The following is a 27,099-nucleotide window of genomic DNA, read 5'->3' as shown; positions in this document are numbered from 1 at the left end:
ACATATTTAAACTGTGACAACAGTAAATCTGAGTGATTTTAAAGAGAATCGGACGGGTTCATGGAGGATCGAGCTATCAGTGGCTACAAATTCTGATGGTGATTTCCTGCCCTCTGCATCATAGGCAGTATCCCTAAAATACTGAGGGAGACAGAAGGGTCCTCCTGTCCAGGTCAGTGAGCATCCCAAGTGCACCCAGTTAGCCCCTGTGTGTAACGGAGCGCTGGACTAGACTAGATAGGATTGTAGCTCAATCCACCATAGATTGGAAATTCATGTCAACAATGACCTTCAATCTTCTGCCCCCAAATCAGTTGTTTAATGTTATCAGTTGTGATCTCTAAGGTCATTTGTTAGATTACATCAGGAGACAGTTCATTTTGGACAGTACTGGTCTTCTTCTCTCCCACCACCCACAGCCTCTTGGACCGCAAACTGATTCATCCTAGCAATTTGCCTCCTGGCCTTCAAGCATCACATAAAGAAGAAAAAAAGAAGAAGAGGCGTATTACCCATAAAACCATCCAAGTCACCTTTATTAAAAATTTAATAAATCAGCAAAATGAATAAAAACAGAAGAACATGGCATGGTTTTGTGCAAAATTTTCTATTTATTAGTTATATGTGTAGATGCTGATTTAGAAACAATTACCATAATTGCAGTAGAAATGTAAATGTGAGGGAAATTGTAACTTGAAGTGTTACCTTTTGTCAGGTAAGGCTTTTATTTTTAGCAGTTCTTGCTCTTTACACCACCAGTCTTGAACTGTCTTTGTCCTTCTTTCACATTATATCTGTTTTTCCAATAACATACCTACAGTTCACATTATACCTTTGTGTAATGCATTATATTATAGAGAAGACTTCAGTATCTTGTTCAAATAAACAATAATCATATTTTTCCTGCCACTTTTATGTATAACTCAAGGTGACAAACATACCTAATATCCTGCCTCCTCTTTTCCCCACAATAGCACTGTGAGGTGGCTTGGGCTGGGCTGAGAAAGAGGGTGGGCTGGCCTAAAGTTACCCAGCCAGTTTTCATATCTCAGGGAAGCCTAAAAGTCCTGATTTCTATACCAGCACCTTAACCATTACACCAAACCAGCTCTTTATATTGGGATATTTAGTGAGGTATATTTGGATTTCTATGGCATTTGTTTTATTCGTCCACCTGGCTTTCTCCCCAAGCACTCAATCGTTTTAAAGACATTTGCACGGATATTCTAGAATCACAAGATGCTCTTATGGTATCCTACTACTTGTGATAATAATAATTTAAATAAATACAGACCAATGCAGACATACAAAAACAGGAAGAGCAATGAGACTTACCTTACTCCTTATCCTGTTGATCTACAAACCAAAGAAGTGTTTGTGTTTTCTGGGTACCCAAACAATTTCTCCCTGTGTAAAATATTGCTCAAATGTAGTGGTTCAGCCTGTATTTATCATAAGATTTCTGGTTCTTTTTTTCCCAGTCCTCATACTCATATACACGCCTATAAGAATACCTACATACTTGTTTCTCTGTGTGCACGTACAGATTTACAGGAGCATTTTTTAAAACAATGTGTGTTTATTTGTAGTTTATCCTCCCCTTGAGGATATGCAGGGAGAAATAATTTTTCTACCGTGATTATGAAAGGTGAAAAACAACCATGTAGAGGTAAGGCTTGACGTTAATTTCAAATAACCCCTTGATATTCTCAAAGCCTAAAATTCTTCTATAAAAAGTTAAATTTAAAATAGTGTAGGCACAGGTGTGAGGAATCCTTGTGCACCTTGTTCACATCTCAGGAATTTAGCAGAAGACTCAGAGAAGGGGGGGTCAGAAAGAAGAAAAGTGATCGAAGACATTGCAATCCCCTTTCCTTGTAAACACACCAGAGGTGGGTTTCAGCAAGTTCTGACCAGTTCTGGAGAACCGGTAGCAGAAATTTTGAGTAGTTCGGAGAACCGGTAGTAAAAATTCTGACTGGCTCTGCCCCCATCTATTCTCTGCCTCAGGAGTCCCAGCTGATCGGGAGGAAACGGAGATTTTGCAGTAACCTTCCCCTGGATTGGGGAGGGAATGGAGATTTTACAGTATCCTTCCCCTGCCACGCCCACCAAGCCACACCCACCAAGCAATGCCACGCCCACCAAGCCACACCCACAGAACCGGTATTTTAAAAAAAAATTGAAACCCACCACTGAAACTCACACTCACGCACACACGCATACATGATCAAAGTGCTACATTCTAGGTCTTTCTTCTTAAGCAGGTTACCACTGTAAAGAGAAAAACCAAACAAAAGCAGTCAAAAGAAAGAAAGAAATGTATTAGCTAATGAATAAAGGTTGTCAACAGCTTCTGTTCTATTAAATCCCAAAGAGGCATTGCTGGCTGTGTTTTGGCAAGTCTGTCCGGAAACAACCTTTAATAAGACAGCTCTTCAAAGCGAGGCAACTTCAGATATTGAATGATCCTCTAGTAGCCCTTTGGATAGAAGACTGCCTTTTGCAAAGGAAGAATCCACAGCTCCTGTTCCCAAAATGGTTTTTGATATTCGCTCACTCAGCCTGCAAAAGGAGTCAGCAGAATTTAGGACTGTAGGTAAGCTTTCTTTTAAGGTCTAATTTCTCACATTTCTGTACTCTGGTGTTCTATGTATTATTATTATTATTATGCATCAGGAACATATATAAACTAATTAAGTGAGGTAAAACCAAAACAAATTAAAATAAAGAATGCTCTTAAAAACAGCTGCTCTTTGCTTGATGCCTTCAAGTCAGTCTTGACTCGTGGCAGCAATTTTCTTGGTAAGATTTTAGAAGTGGTTTGCCCTTGCCTTCCTTTTCCTAGGGCCAAGAGAGTGGCTGGCCCAAGGTCACCCAGCTGGCTTCGTGCCTAAGGTAGGACTAGAACTCCCTGTCTCACAGTTTTTAGACTGGTGCCTTAACCACTACACTGAACTGGGTCTCTTGTTTTTGCAATTGCAGTCTGCAGTTTTCCACATTGCTTTCAGCCCCTGAGACCTGACATGGTGTCACTGAATGAAGTAAATAAGGAAACAAAAGAGAAGAAATATCTGGGAAATTAAGATAAGAGAGAAAGGACAGAAATGAAAGCATTCTTTCCTGTCTTAAGTGCATTTAAGGGCATTTTTCCTTATGACAGCCAGATTCATTGACTGAGCTGGCCCAGACTGATAGACATTGTAATCCACAATAGCTGGAGGATGTTGAGAAAAGCTGGTGCAAGGCAAGAGAAGGAACCCTGGTCGGAAAGACACTCCACCAGGTTGCAAATTAACAGAGGAAATGGTTCAAATGGTATGACCACGATTCAGCCCCCTTTTTAACTCAGTACTTTTTTATATATAGCCCATTCTGCTTAAAAGTGACTTAAAATCTGAGGTGTGAGTTGAATTAGCTTTGGATAAAAAGACTGAGAAACTTGGAGAGGGCCCATGGATTCTCCCTCTGGCAACTTGCACAAGGAGCTCTATCATCACTGCCACAGAAAGTTCAAACTTGTCTTGTTGATTTTCAAAGTTTGTTTTTTTAAAGGAAAACCTAACAATAAGGAAAGTAACCGGTTGGATAACATCAGTGGGTGGAACTAACTGTTAGCTCCCAGCCCAGCCCAGCCCAGCCCTAACCTACCCTGGCCAAGCCTTGCTTGTGCTCGCACCAACAGTTACTGAACAGTAGAGCTTAATCATTCCAGGTGTTTGCAGAAGGAAATAACTGCCCATCTGGTCGCTTTTGGGACTTCGAGAGCCCCAAGCTTAGGCACGTGGGAAATTCTCTCCGTCACCTCTGAGAGGATGCTGCAAGGAAACAAGAGGTCCAAGATGCCAAGCACTGTATGTCTTATCCATTCTCGTTCTTTCTCTCTCTCTTTCTCTCTCTCTCTCTCTCTTCTACTGCCTTTCCATTTTGATTAATAAGCCAACTTTAAGGCAGCTGGTGTTGAATTGTTCTAAGCAAGGGCAGGACAGCTTTATATTTTGGCTCTAGCTATTGTAAGCAGGATGGCATTTCAGTGCATATCCTGGTGCAGAAAGTATTAGTTTGCTTGGGAACAGGCAAGTCTTATAAATATCTGGTGAAAAAGTGTACAAATTGCATTTTGAAATACCCTTTATTGGGAGCCATCCCAGAATTATTTCAGAGCAAGAATCCTATATGTACAGAACGCTTGGTTGCCTAGCAAATTGGGGTAAACGGGGTATTTAAATAGTTTGCAACTTATGACCAGATCAACTAAGGCTTGAGCTCTCGTATAGGATGGACCCAGTGAGATGGTCCAAAGCATTTTGCTCTCCTCCCTATTTGTGGGTGATCTTGTTTAGAAATTCTGGTGCTGTGAACTTGAAACAAAAATTCAGAAATCCCACACAAGGCATAAATGGGCAGGCCCATCTCCATTTCCAAAATACAACTCCTTTGTGGTCAAATGAAATATGTTTCTTGGTATGGCAAGCATGCGTAGCGTACTAATGAAATTCACTGTTATGAAGTGTGGCATAATGGCCACTGTATCCGATGGGTCCAAAGGAATAGATAAATCTGCAGCAAGGAATGAGGCTCTCAGTGTCTATTAGCCATTGCAATCTAGTGTTTCCCCCTTGCAATGGCTTCAGCTTCCATAATTTCAAAACCAATTTAATGTTTCTTGTAGGTCAAATGTCACAGTCCTGGAAGTGCTGAGGAATAAATAAAAAGTAATGCCCCAGCTTCAAGCTTTGCTATTTGGGGGGTTGTTTGTCGTCTTTCTTCAGGTGAACATTAGAAATAGAGTTGGCAGTCCAATTTATTGTGTTTATAATGATGTCTGAGGAAATGCTGAGAGTCTATTTGAGAGAAATAAAGCACTGGACTTTTTACAGTTACAAATGACAAATAACTTCAGAACAGCTTCATCCACAGAGTTACAGCGAAGCATAGCAAAAATGTTCCACTTGATTGTAAAGAACATTACTGTAAAGTTCCTTAGCCTGGAAAACCATTTTTGTCATGAATAGCTCCATTTACTACAAATAAATAACTTGGGCAGGTAAAGATGTTTTATCTTTCTCAAGAAGTCAGCATTTCCTTTTAAGAGACGGAGTGTGACTATATATGCTAAGCCAGAATGGTAGCGATGGCGTGGGAACCTGAAGTGAGAAGGATGGCCTGGGTGGGAACTGCTGCTGAATTCCAAATACTCTCTGCAGATTTTGGAAAGCAATCCTCTCTTGTTCTCGTTTCCCAACCAACAAAACCAAGATACTAATGAAATATTTAATTGGCTGCTGTGAAGAAGAATAAGCGCTTTGCCTTATGGAATATGTGTGGGAAGAAGAATTTTGAAATACATAGCATGGAAATGTAATGAACAAGGCTTTTCACTTGGGTCTTTAGCTACACAACAGGATTCCCCCCCCCCTGCACCCTTTGGTTGTCAAATTAGAGCAACAGGGGAAAGAAGAGAAGCTTTTCCCTGTTTGTGGTACAGCTACAACTTATCTGCAAGAATAGACTGGCACACGTTGATGGCACACATTGATGAAGGAGACTATATTTCTTTTCGAGTTGTTATTTCTCAAAATTGCTTATGGTTGCACATGCTATAATTTAAATGAGTGCTGGAGGCTTTAAGGGTAGGCGTGGGTTTGAAGGACTTGTTCATTCTGTCTACATTCTTTCCAACCTGGCAACTTTTGATGCTCATCCTGAGCAAGGGCCTTTCCCGGTGAAGAATAGATTGGGCTAGCAGGATCAGGATCAGCTCATATGTAGAACTTCCATTTTTGTTCAGCTAGCAAAGGAAAAGTGGGATAAATGAGAGTTTTGTATTGTCTTCCTATGGGGAATTATTTTTTTAAAAATCAAGATACTTAAAAGCCAAATGTTCTTGAGAGGTTTTTTTCCCCCACTGAAATTTAAACGTTCTCTGGGCTGCCCCCAATTTGGAATCCCCAAACAACAGGGAAGGTGAGGGCCATGGCAGATTTCTATTGCCTGCCTATCAAGGTACTATTAAGAGTCCAGGTTTTTCATGTCATGCTCTAGTATTACATGTTCTGTACTCTATAGATCAGTGATGGCTAACCTTTTTGCTGTTGCGTGCCAAAAATGGGGGTTGCGTGGGGGAGAGGTCATACGCATGCGTGCCCACACCCATAATTCAATGCACTCCACCACCACCACCCGTGCATACACGTGTGACCCCCCTGTGCTCCCCCTGCTTTTGGCATGTGATGGCACGATGGGTCCGATAGGCCTGTTTTTTACCCTCCCCAGACTCCAGAGGCTTTCTAGGGGCCTGGGGAGGGCAAAAACAGCCTTCCCCACCAACCCAGAGGCCGTCCGGAGGCCAGAAATGGCCCATTTCCCAACTTCCGGTGGGCCCGGAAGGCCCGAAAATCAGGTGGCCGGCACACACATTCACACTGGAGCTGAGCTAGGGCAACACTCGTGTACCCACAGATATGGCTCTGTGTGCCACATGTGGCACGCGTGCCATAGGTTTGCCATTACGGCTATAGATAGTCTTTGATTTAGGACAGATTGTTTAGTGATAGTTGGAAGTTACAACCTGCTGGAAGAAAAGGGGATTTACAACCTGGATCCAAAGTACTGACGGTTGCCCCTCACTCATGGTCACGTGACTGCCCTTTTGGTGTTCAGCAACATGGCTGTATTAACAGCCATTTGCGGGGTTCTGTGGTCACATGACTAGTTATATGATTGTTTTGACAAAAACCAGCTCTTCTGGTTTTCAGCAAAACCAAGAACAATGGGTTTACTTAACAACTGTGGCGTTCGCTTAACTGCTGCCACAAAAAACATTGCCACGTGACAACCCATTTCATGACACTTACAACTTACAACCATAATGGGCAGGGTTCGTTACTATTGTAACTCCAGGACTGCCTGTATTCTGAACTTATCTTAACGCTTCAATCCTTACATTAGTGGAGACTCCAATGGGAAAGTGTCCATGGGATCTTTTGTGTTCTTATTCTTCCAGCCTGGAAGGAAAAATAACCTGTCACCTTACTGATGAGACTAAATCTCTAATGAACAAGATGAATAGAAATGCCTATCCCATGTTGTTGCTGTCCAGATGTGTTAGAATTACACAATTCCCAATTCTAGAGTCCTAAGGCATCTGGAGAGCAGTAGGCTGGGGATGTTTTGACAGGTCCTTTCAATTTCCTTCTGCTTATCTCAAGCTTCATATTTTTTTAAAAATAAATACCCAGTAGTCATTACCCATGCTAATTCATCACTTTTAATTTACATATCAATAATCTTCCTAATGCTTATTATCCTTCTGCCTTTAATCTTGTCTTGTTCTCTACTATTAACATTGTTGTGAGGGAACCCTAGTGCACATCACTGAAAATAGTGTGCCTAGAACATATGTACATATGCACATATGTACACCATCATGCCTTTCTCTTTTGGGGTAAGCAACACTACAAAAAGCGCAGAAATAGAGTAAGAAAAGTAAGCTTAAAAAATTAAAGGCATGAGATTAGACAATGAAAGGAACTGTAGCTAAATATAATATCTACAGCATCAGACACAATTCCTGTCCATATAAGCCATCCCTTACTTCTATCACATCCATATATGTATGTTGATTTCTTTAAACTTCTCACCTTTTGTTTTAGAGCAATTCAATTTCATCCAGCCTGACTGTCTCAGCCTTCTCCTTCCTCTCGACCATTCATATATATTTGTTTAGAGAATTGATCCTTGTTCATTCTTTCTATATGAAATCATACGTTTGTACTCAATCGTTACCGTAGAGCCCATTCATTGTTGCTCTCTTGATCTTTTCTTGTTTTATCATGCACGTTCTTAAGTTCTTCTCCCACTGCATGCAACTTATTTTTATGATTTTCCTGACATATTCGACTCTCATTCCACATGTTGGTGGACCAGAGCATGCTTTTATACTCAGCCATGTTTGCTTCTTTCAACAAACATTTGTCCCTTTCATCATATTCGTTAACTCTCTGTCAGCATTTGCACAACTTAAGATGTTTCCATGCATTTTCTTATCTTGAATAAATTTTCTACCAAGAAATACAAATTTATCAGCTTGTTCCACTTCCAAGTGCTTATTCCATTTCACCTGTCAAGCACAGCCTCCTAGAAATATATTTTTAATCCATGCTTCATCATCCTCATTGCATCAGACAATCTAACATTCTATTTGCTATGTATCCAACAATACAGCGTTGTCTCTCTATAAAGGTACCCCCTCATTTATGTCTTCAAGAGCACTCCACCAACTTCATCACAAACTTTCCTGCCATGTAGTCGTCCTTGACTTATGGCCACAATTGAGCCTAAAACTTCTGTTGCTAAGCAAGACAGTTTTGAAGTGAGTTTGCCACTCGCTTCACTTTAAGCGAATCACTGCAGTTCTTACGTTACTTACACAGTTGTTAAATGAATCTGCCTTCCCTATTGATTTTGCTTGCTAGAAGGTCGTAAAAGGGGATCGCATGACCCCAGGGCACTGCAGCAAGCATAAACAATGCCAGTTGCCAAGGGTCTGAATTTTGATCACACGACCACACAGATGCTGAAACAATCTTAAGTGTGAAAAACGGTCACAAGTCACTTTTTTCAGTGCTGTTGTAACTTCAAATGGTCACAGAATGAATGGTTGTAAGTCGAGGACTGCCTGTACTCACGATGATAACTTTGTTTTCTTCCCTGCTTATGTTGAACCATTCACTAAGCATTCCATTTAGTCCCACACTTGCTTTACTTTCTGCTCTCTTCTTACTCAGCAAGCAACAATCAACTCTATATTCATACGAAACATTACATAATTCAAGCTTCTTTGTCATACTCTTTCTCTAATTCAGTAAACATACAATAAGCTTTCCTTCCCACATTCTGACCTCTGTAGGCATAAAGCTGCCCTGCATTTTGCTCATTGCCACTTTGTGTACTCTTTAGTTAGAATTCTACCAAGTTCTTTCCCATTAACAAACTAAATCCTACCGGATTAGCATTCACTCTCCTTACTTTCCCTTATTGTAGGGTAGGGTTCTTAAACTTTTTGCCATTATTACCATGATTCTTGATGAACGTATCTTTTCTTTTATGTACACTGAGAGCATATGCACCAAGACAAATTCCTTGTGTATCCAATCACACTTGGCCAATAAAAAATTCTATTCTATTCTATTAGACCTTTAATGTTATATTAATCAGACCTCCTGTAAAAATCCAAATATCAGAATGAACACAAATGAACGATGAAAAAATAAAATAAAACTTTGGGGAAAACGGATTTATTGTAGGAGTATAACTAATCAGTTTTTCATTCTGCCCTGGTTCGGTAACTAAATCTAACTAAAAGCTTTTGCCTGCACCTCCCAGTTTGGGAAACCCTGCTAGTCTTTGATTTATGACTGTAATTAAACCCAGAATTACAGCTATAAATCGCTGAGGTCATTAAACAGGTCACCACATGACCAGACCCGATTTTACAATCTTTATTGCGATGGTTAAGCTAATGTGGCAGTCATTAAGTGAATGACACACTCATTAAATTAATCAATTTTACCCAATGAACATTTTTTACTGGCACTCAGAAGTAAACACTAGAAACTAGTGAAAAACATCGAAAATTATGGTCACATGACTGAGGGACATTGCAAACAGCTATAAAGGTGAGCTGATTGCAAAGTACCCAAAATGTGATCAGATGACCACAGTGTGTGTGTGTGTGTGTGTGTGTGTGTGTGTGTGTACACGCATGGCCATCAGAAATTCAAAATTGGGTTGTAATTAACTTTTGGGGGGGTTGTCATAACTTCGAGCAGTTGCTAAGTGACTAGACATAAGTCAATAACCACCTGTTTAAATATCAGTTATAAATGAAGTCTCCACGCCTTTTAACAAATCACCTAGTCACATGGAAGCCACATCCAGATTTCAATATCTGAATGATATATCTTCATTTATATTGTGGTATATCCAATTATGTACCACAATTTGTCAATATTGCGGCCGCGCGGGTAGTTATGGGAGCAGCATGGTGCTCCCATGTGGCTCCCCTCCTGCGCGAGCTGCACTGGCTCCCTGTGGTCTTCCGGGTGCGCTTCAAGATCTTAGTTACCACCTTTAGAGCGCTCCATGGCTTAGGACCGGGGTACTTACGAGACCGCCTTTTGCCACCAATAGCCTCTCACCGCCCAGTACGCTCCCATAGAGAGGGCCTTCTCAGGGTGCCATCAGCCAAACAGTGTCGACTGGCGGCCCCCAGGGGGAGAGCCTTTTCTGTGGGGGCAACCACCATCTGGAACGAGCTCCCCCCAGAGATACAGAAGATTCCGGATCTGCGCACTTTCCGCCGTGCCCTCAAAACATTCCTGTTTCAGCAGGCCGGCCTGGCCTAACTTTCCCTTTATATTGCTTTTTTGATTTTATTTTAAACTGGGATGTCTTGAATTATCTAGGACCAGAGTGTTTAGTATATTTTAATTGGTTTTTTTATTAACGTTTGTATTACATGTATTTTTATCGTTCGCTGTTCACCGCCCTGAGTCCCTTAGGAATAGGGCGGTATATAAATTTAATAAATAAATAAATAAATAAATAAATAAATAAATAAATAAATAAATAAATAAATAAATAAATAAATAAATATTGGTCAATATTCCTACAGCATTCCACTATTCCACGTTGGTTTCCATCAAAATCATTCTGTGTTTTGTTTTCCTCTTTTACTATTGAGCAGTCCTCGCTTTTGCTGACCACTTCTTTGCAACTATCTGTTTCTCTCGTTATGCTTTATCCATCACTTTCTCCCCTCCACATTTTTGCAGCAATCTTTTTTTATACACATTTGCGTCTCCTCCAGTGTTTCATTCGATCCTCATCCCCCCAATCATGTTTTTTATTTTTCCCATTACTGCAAGGCTACACATTTTTGTAGTGCTTTGTAACATCATTTTTATTCCTCTGTTCAGTGGTGTGCTGATAAGCGTATAACAAATAGCTCTGCTGCCTCCTATTAGCACTGCTACACTGTGAGCTGCCAAAGGGCTGATTGGTGCAGTCTGCACTGCTCAGCTCTGCTTTTCATTGGCTCACAAAATTTCAGAAAATGTAACAATTGGCTCGTGTGAGCCTGTACAAACTAGTTCCAGCACATCGCCACTTCTGCTTGAAGTAGCTTCCATGTCTTCTTTCCTTTAACAATTGGCTCGTGTGAGCCTATACAAACTAGTTCCAGCACATCGCCACTTCTGCTCGAAGTAGCTTCCACGTCTTTCTTTCCGTCTGCTTCTATTCATTCTATTATGAAATTAATCTATGACTCATCCAGGACGTGCAACTTTTCATCCTGTAATTGCTCTACTTTTACTCCTTTTCTTCCTGCCCATTTCATGCAAGATCCCTTCTTGAAGCTACCATCTTGTCCTAAATTCAGAACTTGACGTTCCCCTTTTAATGTCCTTAAAATTATTTATTTCAATCACTCATCATAAGTAATAAAATCAGTCATTCCTTTGCAATTTTATTCCTTTGCTGGTTGTTTATAAATTATCTTATGTTTAAATTAAAGTGGGCAAGTATGGCCTCTTTACAACATGTGTACTTCAACTCCCTGAGTCGTCTACAAGTTGTAAAGGGCCCATAGTTGCCGCCCCTTGTTTAAATCATGTATTTGAATAGAGGTTTTAGTAAGCAGATGCAGAACATAACTGCTTTATTCTTTTATTTTTGTTCAAATACAGGCTTTTACTACTTTTTTCCCGTTGTATTCCCTGTTGCAATCTTCCTTGTGCTGTGATCTTCCCAGATGGGCTCATGATAATGATCTCGACCATTTCTCATAACTTTGGTCAAACTGAGACACATGACACATTTTTAGAATGATGCAGAATCTGTCTGTAGATACAGTTACTGGCTATACTGCATTTCCTCCTAATAGTAGCGATAAAGTCAGTCACATTTTGGCACATAATACTGCTCCTCACCAATTTGGAAGTATATACAGTGCTGAAATGGTCCTGAAACAGGATGAATTGAATTCATGGGATTCAGTCAAAGGTTTGGAGTCATCACTGGGCAAGTATCAACAACTATTGAGATGAGATGAGGTGAGATCCGCCTCCACACTCCTGGCCTTCTGGAAGAGCCTAAAAGCTTGGCTCTGCTGCTTGGTCTCAGCCCCCAACAGGAAACTGCCTCACTGGAGTTGGCTGACTGGGTAGAGGAGATCCCCACCTCCAAGCCACCCATCCTCCTGGTTTTTAGTTTTTTTTTTATTCAATTTTTTTTATTTTAATTATTTTCTAGTACCTTTTTTATCTTTTATTATATTGTAAGCCTCTGTATCACTGTAGCAGTGAGATGGGCAGCCTAGAAATTTAATGCATAAATAAAATAAATAAAATATTTGTTAAGTGATAACTTATAGCAGTACATATATAATTATAGTTCATTTTGCCCTGGGCAGTTCACTTATTACTAATCTGACAAGATGTGAGGCCAATATTACCACAGTTCTGCATTTCTTCAGAAATCCGATAGAATAGAGTGTTAGCCCATTTATCACCCAAAGATAGACAGACTGGAGTCTCCAGAAGCCTTGAAGTTGAATTGCAAAACTGGGGGCAGCTCCATATAAAAAATGGCAACCTAACTGGTCTGTGAACAAGCTTCTGTTCCGTTTCCTCATACAGTTCATAGCACATGACTGCAAAGGGAATGACAGTGCCCAGTTCATTTATTGTAACAGATGATGACATAAAGATCCCACTAGATTCCTGTAAAACAGCCTATAAATGTGTTTTCATAACCTCCAAGTGAAGACAAACAATTATGACCTTTTAACAAGCAATGCAAACCTCCTTCAGCCATTTAAAACAATCAGGAACATTGCATTGGTAACCTATAAAATCATTTCTTTCTCAGCCGACTAAATGTAATGTGATGCGGGGTCTATTAAGTGGACAAAGGTCAAAAACCCCACTGTTGGCCAGGAAGACAGAGGAAGAAGATTAAATGGAATCTTATTTCCAAGTAAATAATTAAAGCTCTTATCTTAGTTTCCATATTTCACTGTGACCTGTTAAGGTCCAAAATAATTTCCAGTCTGCTGTAGATTTTGAAATATATTTATTTTTCCACCCACTGCAGATTTTGTTTAATAGTGGGGATTCAAGGGATATCCAATCAAAGGCAAGAAACAGGATGACTTGGTTGCTGGATCTATACACCATTTTTCTGGTTTCAACGTTTCTGCACAATGTCTCTTTTAGAGAACAGCTGCAATTCCTGTTTTTGTTCTGTAATAGCTCCCTTCCTGGTTTCAGATGATGATGATGATGATGACCACCTCCTATTTTCCCCCATCACAATAACCCTATGAAATGGGTCAGGCTGAGAGAGATTAATTGGCCCAAAGTCACCTAACTGGCTTTCATGCTTAAGAGAGGAGCAGAACCCTCAGTCTCTTAGTTTCTCGGTCAGCTCCTTTACTACTACACCAAACTAGCTGTTTTTAATCCTTTTTTTAAAATGATTTTTGTCATCTGATGAATTACTGGATTGTCCAGCCTTACTCCTCGCATTATCCTGCCCATTGGCAGGACTGATAAAACATACAAGATTGAAATGTGGTTATCAAATGTGACTTTTCCTAACAGAAGCAATGGTGAAATCCAAATTTTTTTATTACCGGTTCTGTGGGCGTGGTGTGGTTTGGTGGGCGTGGCTTGGTGGGCATGGCAGGGGAAGGATACTGCAAAATCCCCATCCCTCCCCACTCCTGTGGGAAGGATATTGCAAAATCTCCATTCCCACCCCACTCTGGGGCCAGCCAGAGGTGGTATTTGCCTGTTCTCTGAACTACTCAAAATTTCTGCTACCGGTTCTCCAGAACCTGTCAGAACCTGCTGGATTTCACCCCTGAACAAAAGCCATTGTGGGGTTTTTCCTGCCTGTGCCCATGATGTTGCCCTCATTGTATCCCCAGGCCAAGTGTGAGATGGACTGAATCAACCTTACCTATTCTGGTGTCTAAGTAATATTTTTTTCCATTGTTCTAACACAGTTGAAGAGCAGTCTCAAGATACATAAAATCTGCTAATCTTCATCACTCACAATGTTGGAGGCTAGGTTGATGGCAGTGACTGGGAATAGAGTTAATAAGACAAACAGAGATTAGCAAGAGAACAGCAAGTTTCATGATATTATATTGGATGGTATTTAACAGTTTGGAGTATCCCCACAGTGATTTATGCAGGTTTGTGTTGACAAACAAGAAAGGGGCAAGACTTGGCTACAGAAGTCTAGATTGACAGAAGGACATTAATGTGTTGAGGCATTTGGGCCAGAATTGTCAAATGTGAAAGGGATCATACCAACCAACCCACCAGCCAACCAAAACTGCTTCGCAAGAGCTGTTTGTCTTATTTCATTTAATGTCAGGAAGCACAGCTTTGGGAGTAAGAGTATGGAGAGATTACGTGTTTAACAGTCTCTCTTTCTTTATTCTGTGGCAGATAGCTTTGTAGAGTCAGCAAAATCAAAACAGGTCAAGCCACTCTAGGGTTAATAGAGGGAAGAGATTTAAGTCAGAAGCAAGCTTCAGGAGAAGCACATTATGCCAGAAGCTTCCTCAAATCAGAAAAGACAGCAGGTCTCAAGAAATGAGAATGGCAGGTGGAAGAGAGAGAGCAGCTGATAAGCAGCAATTGCTATATAAGAATGCTAAGCAAGTGGATAGGATTAATGGAGTGCCATACCTACTCATAACGTCCTGCAGAGATCATCTAGAAATGTTCATCATTCAGTTGTTAGTCATTCATTTCCATGGCTGTTCATGCAATCTTAATGGCTGAAGGGGGTGGGGGTGAGAGTGATTTATTTATTTATGTATTTATTTATTTCTTTGCTGCCAACTCTACGAGGACATCTGGTGGATTTCATACATATGTAGAATTATAAAAACAAACATTCAGTTCAAGGTTGTAAACAGTGCCCCTCCCTTGGTGTCCCGTTCCAGCAATATGATACATTAGATCCTCTATGGAATAATTCTGTTTTAACTGTTTTCATGAAGACCAATCTGGATCTTTGGGGATAAGCCGTTCCACAGAACAAAATCCAAGAAATATAATTATTCCAAATATCCTATGAGACGTCCTTGGATTTCTAATTGCAATGCACACATGGACCGGATCATTTCAATTTGAAGCATGTGGTACAGAAGATACCGAGGGGCAAAATCATGCAGAGTTTCATAGTGATGACTTGCACTTTGAACTAGACTCAAAAACCTGTTGGCAACTGATGCAGCACCCACAACACCAATACTAGATGTAGAGGGTCTTTAACTCTAAAGTTAGGGGAGTCTCACCTAACAGAGCCACTCTATTTTATACCAGGTGTATTTTTTGAGTACAGTAGTCTGCAAAAGCAGACCCACATAAAGCAAACTGCAGAAATCTATGCAGGAGGGGATAAAGGAATGGTTAGCCAAATCTGAGCAAAGGCTCCGACTGTACCAGCTTTAACTGCCTATCCAAGCAGTGGCCATGAATCTAGGGAGGTCCCCAAGTGGCAGATTTCCTTCTTTAGATGAGCTGCTATTCCATCCAAAGTAACAACTGAAGCAGATAAGCAACCAAATGAGTCTTTGGGCAAACATCATCTCTGTTTTGCAGGGATTCAGCTTCAGCTTCAGCTTGTTCTTTCCCATCCAATCATTTACATGATCCAGGCATCAAGTCAATACTTCAATAGTATCCTATGACTCAGCCTAGGGTGGAGATATGTATCTGGGAATAATATGCACATTGTGGTTTTATGTTGATATTGGAGAACATAGCTTGGAGAGAGGAACCACCCTTACCACCACAGCGTAGGATCAAATGCAAACTCTTATTTTTGTTTGGTCAAATTAACTCCTGGTTTTATTCCACAAAAGAGTCTCCTGGGTTACAGCATGAGAGGTCACTCCTGGCCAAACCCATTAACTCTTGTGATTGCCTTTATATTCCAAATGCTTGGTAGAACTGCCTATAAGATAGCCAGGAAATTCCCTAAATTCTTGCAGAAATCCCTCTGAATCAATAGGCACTAGGGATGGATTATTCTAATTGGTGTCACCACCTGCAGTGAAAGTATCCCTCAAGAAATGATCTGACCACAACAAGAGACTAATCATTAGCCCTCCAACTTCACATTACTACTAGCTGCTTTGATGGGAAAATTAAATCTAACATATAACAACTTTGTGGGTTTTAGACCGTGGTTGTCACAGTGGTATGAACATCTGATGTCTGTGATTCTCTCCCTAGGTATAAAGATTGTGGTCTTCCAGCATCATTAGCTGGTGTTGTGACCCAGGCCCAAGTAGGTAGTATTAGACGCAAACAGTTCCAAAACAAATAGACTTTATTAGTACAGCTGAGAATTAACTCATTCTCAGCGTAGTCCAAACTAGATCGAAACAAATTCTTCATAACACATATTCTTCAGTCTAATCACCAACTTTGGTATAATTAGGCAAACTGCCAAAGGCTTCTCTTGGCAAAAATTCAGAAGCAGAAGACGCCGACCAGAGATAAGTGCAGCAAGACAAGAACAAGTCTATCAACATTGTTTTCCGACAAAGAGCCCAAGAGTCATTGCTGGTCTTTTAAACCTTATGGGAGAAGCCAATCATCTCTTGGCCCTACTCCCGAGTTGCTCTTGCCTTCTGGCAGCTCTTCTCATACGTGCACTAGGAACAGGCTCCTCCTGTTCCTCTGCCTCTCTACTGTCAGCCTCTGGAGGCTCCATCTCTGCCTCCGACACAGAGCCTTCATCCAGGCCTTCCCCAGCCTGCAGGACTGGTCCCTGTTCTTCCTCAGCCTCATCGCTGTCCGACTCCACTGCCAGTTCCACAGGCTGCTGGCGGACCACAACAGCTGGGAAGATTTTAAAACCAGCCTATTGATAAGATCAAGGGATGCAGTGGCTCAGTGGCTAAGACGCTGAGCTTGTCAATCGAAAGGTCGGCAGTTCAGCGGTTCGAATCCCTAGTGCCGCGTAACGGGGTGAGCTCCTGTTACTTGTCCCAGCTTCTGCCAACCTAGCAGTTTGAAAGCACGCAAAAAAATGCAAGTAGAAAAATAGGGACCACCTTTGGTGGGAAGGTAACAGCATTCCGTGTGCCTTTGGCGTTTAGTCATGCCAGCCACAAGACCATGGAGACGTCTTCGGACAGCACTGGCTCTTCGGCTTTGAAATGGAGATGAGCACTGCCCCCTAGAGTCAGGAACAACTAGCACATATGTGTGAGGGGAACCTTTACCTTTACCTTATTGATAAGATTTGAGATCTCAGGAAGTGGGCAGTGCCTAAAGATTATCTCCAATTTGTTTCTATCTCATGATCTGACACATAGCCTGTCCTCTGAGACATAGACTTTGGCCAATACCATCATCATCACACCTCCCTATCTTGCACAGTTTATGGTAGAAACTGAAACCCAAAACTGAAGGCAAATCTGACACGCAGAAAAGTATACTCACCCTTGCCCAGCTAGGTTTGGATGATGAACATTGATGTTACCCATTCATTCATTGTCGAGTCTTGGTAATTCTACATGCCAGGTCTCTCCATATCTTCCTATTTTGCACTATTTCTTTGGGTTATTCTATGCTCTGGCTGGTGTCAGTTTTGTTGGTGAGGTTTGGATAATACAAGCCAAATTACCTAGATTTGTAACATTAATCTACTGAGCATGTGTAAATGAGTAAATCTTTGAGGGAGATGGGTGGTACAGAAATTTGAAAAATAATAAAAATTGGTAGCTAAGCAATTGTTCTTCATTTTAATGGAATAATCTTTACATTCAGATCCTGAATGGCTTTCTGCATCTCTAAGCTCTCTCCTCATGCTATTATTTGCATTCTGGCCTTTTCCTTATTCATTAGGGTTTTTCCATGATAAAATGGGTATTATTTTCACTGTTTTTCGAAGGTTCAAAGTGAATGGTTGTGTTGAAAAAGGGTGAGGCTAAGTCTACTCTAAGAGAAGTACCGAAAGATGAAGATTGGTTCCAACAGGTTTACTGTGGATTCAGCCTAATTTATCATTCACATTTTATGTAAACTCCACAGAAAATGGTCACCCATAATTATGCCCATAATTTTGTAAAGATGTTGTACCCATAATTTTTGAGAACAGAAGAGGAGATCATCTCCATAGTTATAGATACCAGTAAAATTACTTTTCACTTTTAAAGAAATCTGATTTTAACATGAGGTAATTATTTTACAGGCAGATGAACCTCTGCCTGAATATAACTTTTTGAATGGATAAGTTATCATTTTTTAAAATCAATAACTGAAAGAGCGGTAAGGTACTGAAGTAATCACAAAGAATAATTATAAGCATGTTATTGCAATTAAATATATCTAATGCTGAGAGGAAATCTTTTCACTTCCTGTCATTTTAGCAAAATGATTTATGGCAGCAGTGACAAAAATATTATTTTAAAATGGTTTTCTAATTACCATTATTAGTATGGTACATCCATAATGCTATAATGCTGCTTTTAAAAAAAAACAGATCAGTGCTATTCTTCTATTGTGCTAATAAAAGAGACATTTAATACAATCTTTCTAGTCACCATCATGAATCATCCCTTGAAACAGCATTGACTGGAAAAATATACATGTGTTTATCGAAACTTGAAGATGGGCACATATAGAAACACATGCAAAGAAAATCTTAACAGAATTAAACAAATATGGACATGGATAGAACATAGAGTTGTAGCTGATTTATTTCATTTGTTTCTTGTTTTTCCTCTAAGCGTTTCAAAAATGGTGCCCACAGCCTTCATCCAACTCCATCGCAAACATTACCCATGCCATCTCCCATACAGGCACTATATGTTCTTTGTACACAATAAAATGTGTTTTAGTGTCCTTGAACTGTGTTTCAGTGTCATTGAACTGTGCAAAACAACAACTATCATTATAACAGAGAGGAATGACTGAAAACTTGTCAGTTGGAAAACACCCATCTGTTTTCATAAGAGAGAAGAAAACCAATTGCTTCCTTGACACTCATCTGCTCTTTTGGAGCTAGGAATTCTCTTAGATCTTGGAATGGCTGTAGGGAGATTCCCAGGCTTGGGCTGGGTGTAACCAACCACAGGACTTGTACACAAGATTTAACTTGCACATGGAGCAATTGCTAACTGCAGTGATTGCCAGATTTGGCTGCATTTCACACTGGAAGATGCTTTCCCAGAGCACAACTGACAACTTTCAGAAGTTTTATCTGTTTTATTAGGAATGTTTTGTTGCTGCCCAAAATTCATGCAAGTTTGGGGAAATGCTATTCAGGGCATGCACACTGTGCAAAGAGAAACTTGGGTAAAAAAACAAGCCCATTGGGTGGTACATGAGGAGAAACAGAACTACATGGAATTAGGAATCTGAGCACCTGAGGCGTGTGCAGATTGTTCAGGACACACTTGCCAATTTGCTTTTAAGGGAGGGTGCTTCTAAAGGTAGATTGGGGGATGATCTCAGAAAGCAGCATTGTTTCTCTGACTTAAATTAAATTTCTTACATTCCTATCCATCTGGCATTTTGAGACAAAAAATGAACTGGCATAGGGTAGAAAACTGATTTTGAAAAGAAAAAGAGGCAGGTAAAGGGAAAGAAGGTGAATTTTATCTCTCCCCACTTTATTTTTAGCGATAAATGGACACATCCAGAGAGAGAGAGGGAAGACAGAGAGAGGGAGGGAGGGAGGGAGGGAGGGGGAGAGGGAGAGGAGAGAGAGATTACATCTGATTCAGATAAATTAGTCAATGTACACAATGTCTAATTTGGCCCTTACATTCCCCTAAGGAAAGATCTCATTGACTGCCAAAAGAAGCCAAGGGACCTGGGATCTCTCCAGCAGTTGCCATGCAGGTAAAGAGCATGCTGGTGATAGTCTTCCTCTGCCAAGCCCATTCATCCTCTTGAGGGAGAGGCCAAGAGTCACCCATCTGGAAGTCTTGTAAGGGTTAGACCAGAGGGTGAGACACTCATAAATTGCTTAAATCAGCAAACACACCCTTTTCTTTTCTTTTTTTCTTTTTTCTTTTTTTGGCACATCTAATTTTTTTTTAAATTACTGTTTGAAACACTGCAAATCTGTTAGATTTGTACAATTCATTAAATAACATTGGATATTAGTTTCAGCACAGTGTGAGATCACAGGCTTTGGCTTAGCATGTGGTTAAGTCACAACATAGCCTGTTTGAGCTTAACAAACTCAACAATATAAATTCAGAAATAAGATTTGATTACTTTATACTAGGGTTTAGTATATTGTATGTTCCCAACCATTGCAAATTAAAAAGGAAATGTACTATATTAAAATGCAGAATCTTTCTACTCCTTTCGAAAAGAGACTAGTACATGCTACTTTTGGCTCATCTCCTCCCTGCAAAAATCAAAATTCTCCATCATGGCCACATACAAAAGAATGGAATTGGATCTGTTCATTGTTTCTTACAATCAATGAATTGCTATGGGGCCAGACACCCTGTCTTTTAGTTATGTTTACTCACGGTGCCTGGAGCCAAAATAAACACATTTTTGCATTAAAATCAGTGCTACTTTTTAGATATGTTCTGATACTCTCTATTGAAGTTCCTGGAATATATTTCCAACAGTTTTGATTCCATTTTTGATGATTCAAACATTTTTACAGGGTTTGGGTGGCAAAAATAGCAAATATCTTGAACACATTTAATGAGAAACATAATTTTTTAAAAACTTGTATTATGTTGTATCAATGGCATTTCTGTTGATATGCTTACTGATACTCATCCAGTCTTGTGAAACTAAGCTGGTAGACACATTATGTTAATAGATAAATCAAAACATTAATAAATAAGATGCTAACATGAGATAAAAATGGTTAGGATGGAAGTCCATTAGAAAATCTTCTTGGGAATTCTTTATGGAAATGACCAAACAGCCTAGCCAGAAGGCTTCTTAACACCATAATGATTGGTGTTAAAAAGCCATGGAAAGAATCCACCCAGTTAAAGTCCCCCACTTCTACAGAGTTAATAAAAAGCATCTCACAAAGCAACCAAAGCACTTTCTACCTCAAAATTAGATTTGAATCCTGCTTAAAATGGATCTAGAGCAGAGATTTTAAACAGAGATTTTTTTCAGACCGCATAATCCCAGAGCCACGATCAAAAGACAAAATTATAGTGATATAAAATTGGCAATAAACAAAACTTCTGCTTGTTGTAATTTGTTCATTCAACTTTATATATTAAAGGTGGATTTGTGCTTATTTGGAGATATTTTTCTGCCTTTAAGCCTTCACAGAATTCCCATAAAGTTCTCATGGAAACCTAAGGTTTCATGGAGTACGTGGACAGGCTGTGTACATTGTCTATAAGGAAATGCAGTTGCAGTGATTAGAAAGGTGATGAACGGAAAAAATAGAGAACAGAGTCTCGTTGGAAATTTAGATAGTATAAAGTACATGGAACAGAAATTAAAAATATTAATAATTTTTCTCTATATCTCTGTATCTGCAACTTTCATCTGGATCCTAAAATGGGTTTGAAGAGGTGGGCCAATTTCAGTCTTCTAATTTATCCACATTATAGTTTCAGTCATTACAAAGCCCATATCAGAGAGTAGTTAAATTTGTGCTTTACTAACTTAACAGGCAGCATCTTCTAATAAACCCATCATTCTTCTAGAATAAAATATTAGCATAAAATATTTTATGGATAGTGTTGCTTTAGCTACTACTGTATTGTAATTTCTGATTACTATGCAGTGAAGAATCTTGAGCTAGACCTTCCAGAAAGGATTGGGGCATCAGTAGACATGCAAACATTTCATTACCAGGCTAGGTAATATCTTCAATTCTAGAATGGAGTGGGGTTGCTTTCTGTTTATATGCAGTAGCTTGCTCTGTCAGTGCTGTTGTGTTTGTGTATGGGGGTGGGTGTTTCTCCTTGGTAAATGTTTGATTAGGTTGTTTTTCACTGATTTTTTGTCTGATATTAATCCCTGTTTATCTGTGTATTGATTGCTGGCAACAGGTGATCTAATCTTTTTGTTCCCTTTTTCAGTTTTTTATTGTTTCTTCTGAATGGTGTGTAAATGTGGTTTATGTCTATGTGCCTGATGATGGCTTGATATGCATCGATCTGAGGTTTTAAAGGCAGTAGGGGATTGTTAACAGTGACAATGGGAAGTCTGGCTCTTAACACAGGATTACCAAATTAGATGGCTATGAGGTAGAATAAAACCCAATGGGAAATTGACCAAAGGCCTAAGGTGGCAGACAGGAAATAATTCTGTATGGAGTGGTAACCCGTAATGTAATGTCTATAGTTAGAAATAATGGTAGACTCCAAAGACACTTTTTAAAAAAAACGGGATTGCTGAAGCAGGAAATGAGACATAAAATAACATGACAAAGGACAAAAGGTCTCTCCAGCCCAGCAATCTATTTCCTCATAATCAACCAAGTCCCCACTCATATACTTTAGCTACTTATATTGAGTCATATGTTTACATGTGATTCCAGGAAAAAAAACCACACACAATGCATCTTGAGCTGAAAGTCTCTTCAGTAGTCGAGGACTACCTGTAGTGGGGAAATTTTCAATTGCAAAACACAGCTGAGTCTATTTAAGGATATTTTCCGCAAACAATCTCATTGAGACAGTAGAGGACCTCAGTTCAGCCTTCTGCTATTGGGCAGTGCTGCTTGCGTCTTACAGGAACTGAAGTCTAAAGAGTGTCAGTTGGGGAGACTGCCTTAAGGAGCACTGCCTGTCAAAATGGATACTCGTGACCTCGGCTGACAAAGAGACATGCTCAGGGTCCAATAACTTCATGCATATGAATTTCCAATTCATATGTCCAATTTCCACTTACTGTTTTCCAGCTATAATTCCCAGATTTTGCAGTCAACACTGCTACTGTCTGGAAATTTGGGAAGTGGTAATTCTTATACATTTCGATGGTGCCCAACAGGGGATATAATCTAGTCTTGCTCCAATTGCACAGCAGAACCACATCAGCCATTGCTGAGGTTCTTTATGGACATCAGTTCAATTAAAAATATGCTGCCTTTTTACATGCTAAAAGTGCTATTGAAAACAGCAGCAGTTCTTGGTATTCATAATATTGATACAAACTGTCCTCCATCTGCCCCTTCCATTGCCATCTGCTATGATTTTACTGTACTCATGCATGAAGTCACAATTTCCAATGACAGCTCATAGTTTTTCACTGGATGCAACTCTCAAATGGCCTCGTCTTGTGTTTCGCATTCATGGCTAAACTGCTTCAGTACTCCAGTGGAGACAAAAAGTGTATTGATTGCCCTGCAAGAAGACTGCCTCGAAAGGCTTTTGTGACTGACTGTGAGAGAGAAATTTGAGCTGAAAGAGAAACTGAATGGCACCACCTGGAAAAGCAGGCAGGTGGATTTCAAGAAACCGCTATTGAATGGACATTTTCATGTTTAGATTGTTTAAATGTCCCAGGATTAAACCCGTTGTCCTGGATTATTCTGCTGTTTATGAGGCTGAGAGGTTAAATAATGAGCTTAATAAAATTTTGTTTTTTAAGCCAAGAACAGGCTGGCATCAGAAGTAGATTTGGCACACATCAAAATTTATCATGCTGAAGTTAGAATGTTGTGTTGTATGGTGCTATGAATACACCAACCCTCTGAGATTTCTGGATATTTCTGATAACAGAGAATTCTAGAGGCACAACAGGAAAGGACCCTAGGCCCCATTTGAAATCCAAATGGCACTGCAGAACATTACAACATCCCTGAGAGGTGGGCATTCTCTAGCCTCAGTTACTCCTTTTGTATGACATCTACATAAGTCTACATGCACCATTTTACCAAGATCATCTTAACTCAGGATTGGTAATCATATTCCCAGAGGCTAGGAAATTTTGTATTATTCAAACAGAAACTTCTGCCTAGCAAATTTTGGGCAGTTCTAAATTAAACATAAAGTGCAACGGTAATAAATAGATTATATTCAATGTTTTACAGTCTATACTCTGCACAATCCAGGCATTCTCTTGGATTTCAGAAATATTTAAAAAACTAATAGCAAGCAAGATTTCCTTTAAAAAAATGGTAATGATGCACAATCTTTCCTTATATTGGACAACTCCAAGAAAGTATTGAATAGTTTCTTTATCAAATCAATGCATCCTTGATTTTAGTAATATGCAAGGTTTCCCCAATTGATTAAGTGTATCTCTTGCAAGAAAATGCAAGTGAAAATGGTTTCATACAAGCAAACTTTTTTTAAATGACTAGCATAGTGTAAAGTTCTGAGAAAAACCAATGTGAATATTCCTAGCCTGGGGCCATGCTGGATGTTAAATTCACAGTGCTAACCAAGAGAGCAATTGCTGGTTAAAAGAGAACTCAAATTTGTGGCCATACTGCAAAATTCATCTTTGGTGACAATGCTATTCTCTGTGTGTAAAACATTTTGAAAGGAAAGAAACAGAAGCAAAAGAGAAAAAAAAGCACAGCACAAAGTAAACAGAGAAGATTTACAAACATAAAATTAAGTAAATTGAGTATATATTATCAGAATAATATTAGTTTAATTAACCAAATTGAAAACCCATTTTAAAACTGCAGATCATTGTCAAATTAAATAGGGAATCAATAATCAAAACAACATAAAGGGTAAACCTGAGTAAAAAAAATACTTGTATCTAATCAATTTTAAAAATCTATCCTTGTTTAACAAATAATCAAAAAATTAAATATTAAAATGTTTATATTAAAAGAAACCCATATTTTAGATGTGGTAACAGATTTATAATCCCCAAATGTCTTCCATGTTAAATTCTGTATCAAATTTCTTTTTCAGATATGAAATGTTAGACATCAAGGCATATTCCCATAACTACATTTGCAATTTCTATACAGAAAGAATGTATGTGCTTTCTTATGAAAGACAGAATATTCCAACAGTTAATATATTACATAGTGATAACATAGTACATACAGTATAATACAGTACATAGTTATAATGTAATACATATAATACAATACATAGTTAATATGTAAAAAGTTAGCTTGGTATATTAAAATGCAGTAATATTTATGCTAGCGTAAATGATAAGCTTCAGTCTAATTTTCTCATGTCCTAACATTTCTCCAGCATCTGTGGCTGGTAACTTCAGAGGCATAATAAGTTATTTCATAATGTCCCACTTGGCAGCTGACAACCAAATGAGCAAGGATTGCCTGGGCTCTTGTATTTGTAACTGGCTAATTTGATTTCTGATTGATATTTCCAGCTGAGCTGATTTCTAATTCGTCCATGTCACAGGAATCCAAGAAAGATGATTGGTTCTTCAACTTAGCTAAAGTTCCAACTGGTCTATGTTGAAGAAATTCCTAATTCGCCTTGTTTTAGGCTACTGCTTGGTGTTCTTTCAGGTGAAGCTGCTATAAATTATTTTTGATGCTGGTTAATTAAGAGCGGTTTAATTTTGGTATAGTATTCAAGTCTTTATTGACCTTCAAACTACCTTCCTTATTGTTAAAATTGTTAGAGTGTTTATGTATCTCAGTAGTTTCTATAAGCAGCTGCACATGCTACTTTGACCTACTTGCCATTTTGAAAACACTCTATGAGTTAATGAATATTCTGCCAGGAAGATCAAGCATACCAACAATAAAAACAATAACGAATATACATCCAAGGACAAACTACATCCAGTACTAAGATGTACTACTACATCTCCTATACTAAGAAAGTTACTCAACCTGGAAAACTATTAGGGAAGCACAGCCTAAAAGCATCTGCAAGTCAAGAAGAAATTCAAGAAATCATTCACTCATCCAAGGATGACAAAAATCCACTCGCATTATCAGCCATTTACCGCATCCCCTGCAGTTGTGGACAGATATATTGGAATCACAAAATGCAGTATTAATATGAATAAGAATATGAAAGGCATTGTTAGCTTGAAAAATTATGTGTTGCTTCATAATGGATATAAGACCCAATTTGAAAACACACAAGCACTAATAACTATGTCAAAGTACGTGTAACTGCATAAAGAAGCTATCAAGATACATAAACATTCAAACAACTTCAACACGAAGGAAGACTGTTCATATAAAGTCTGGATTCCAGCTTTACACTACATCAAGATTACAGTTATAAATACAGGATCCAAATCAATCCTTGGTCAGTTGTCTGTGAGTTGCTGAAAAGTAGACTACAAAACAAAATCATTCTGCGCTTTCCCATCTGCCAGTGAAATATTAGAGCGTCAGAAAGTTAGACAGCACCCATTTTCCCTGGAAGCTTGTTTTAGGAAGATGGCAAGTTTCACAGGGAAATTTAAAAGCTGATAATGCAATTTCACAGATGTATGGTGATGTACAAGGGGAACTGGAACAAGTGTGGATTAAAAAGCCTTGGTAGTACAGTGGTCTAAAGCACCCTGTTATTAAGACCAGCTGCAGGTTCGAATCTCGCCAGGCTCAAGTTTGACTCAGCCTTCCATCCTTTCTACGGTAGGTAAATTGAGGACCCAGTTGTGGGGGCAATAAGCTGACTTTGTATAAATATACAAAAGGATGAAGGCTATTGCTTAGCGCATTGTAAGCCACCCTGAGTCTCCGGAGAAGGGCGGCATATAAATCAAATTTAAAAAAAAATGTATTTGTCCAAACTCCTAAATTTTCACAATTTCAAAAAGTCTAGATTGTCTACCTACAGATAGTCCTCAATTTACAACAGTTCATTTAGTGACCATTCAAAGTTACAACAACACTGAAAAAAATGACTTATGATCATTTTTCACACATAGGACCTTTGCAGCACCCCCATGGTCATATGACCAAAATTCTGATGCTTAGCAGCAACTGACTTATATTTTTGACAGTTGCAGTGTCCTGGCATCATCTGATCACCTTTTGCGAACTTCTGACAATCAAACTCAATGGGTCAGTCAGATTTCCTTAACAATCATGTTACTAAACTTAACAATTGAAGTGATTTACTTAATTACTATAACA

The 27,099-nt window shown here is 39.2% G+C and overlaps 1 protein-coding gene across 1 annotated transcript in view; it reads left to right on the top strand.

Annotated features, from left to right (window-relative positions):
- Window positions 1–3,649: 3,649 nt before the first annotated feature.
- PKP3 (plakophilin 3) overlaps window positions 3,650–27,099 on the top strand; it is a 74,957-nt gene continuing 51,507 nt past the window's right edge. Inside the window, exon 1 of the mRNA XM_034416705.2 lies at window positions 3,650–3,854. Coding sequence (XP_034272596.2) covers window positions 3,816–3,854 — 39 coding nt within the window. The 5' untranslated portion in view covers window positions 3,650–3,815. The remainder of the gene's footprint in view (window positions 3,855–27,099) is intronic.

This window comes from Pantherophis guttatus, chromosome 1 (genome assembly GCF_059756535.1).
Source record: "Pantherophis guttatus breed Tessera chromosome 1, ASM5975653v1, whole genome shotgun sequence".
Classification (NCBI taxonomy): Eukaryota; Metazoa; Chordata; class Lepidosauria; order Squamata; family Colubridae; genus Pantherophis; species Pantherophis guttatus.
The sequence above is the reverse complement of the archived record's forward strand: the minus strand, read 5'-3'. Positions and strand labels throughout refer to the sequence as shown.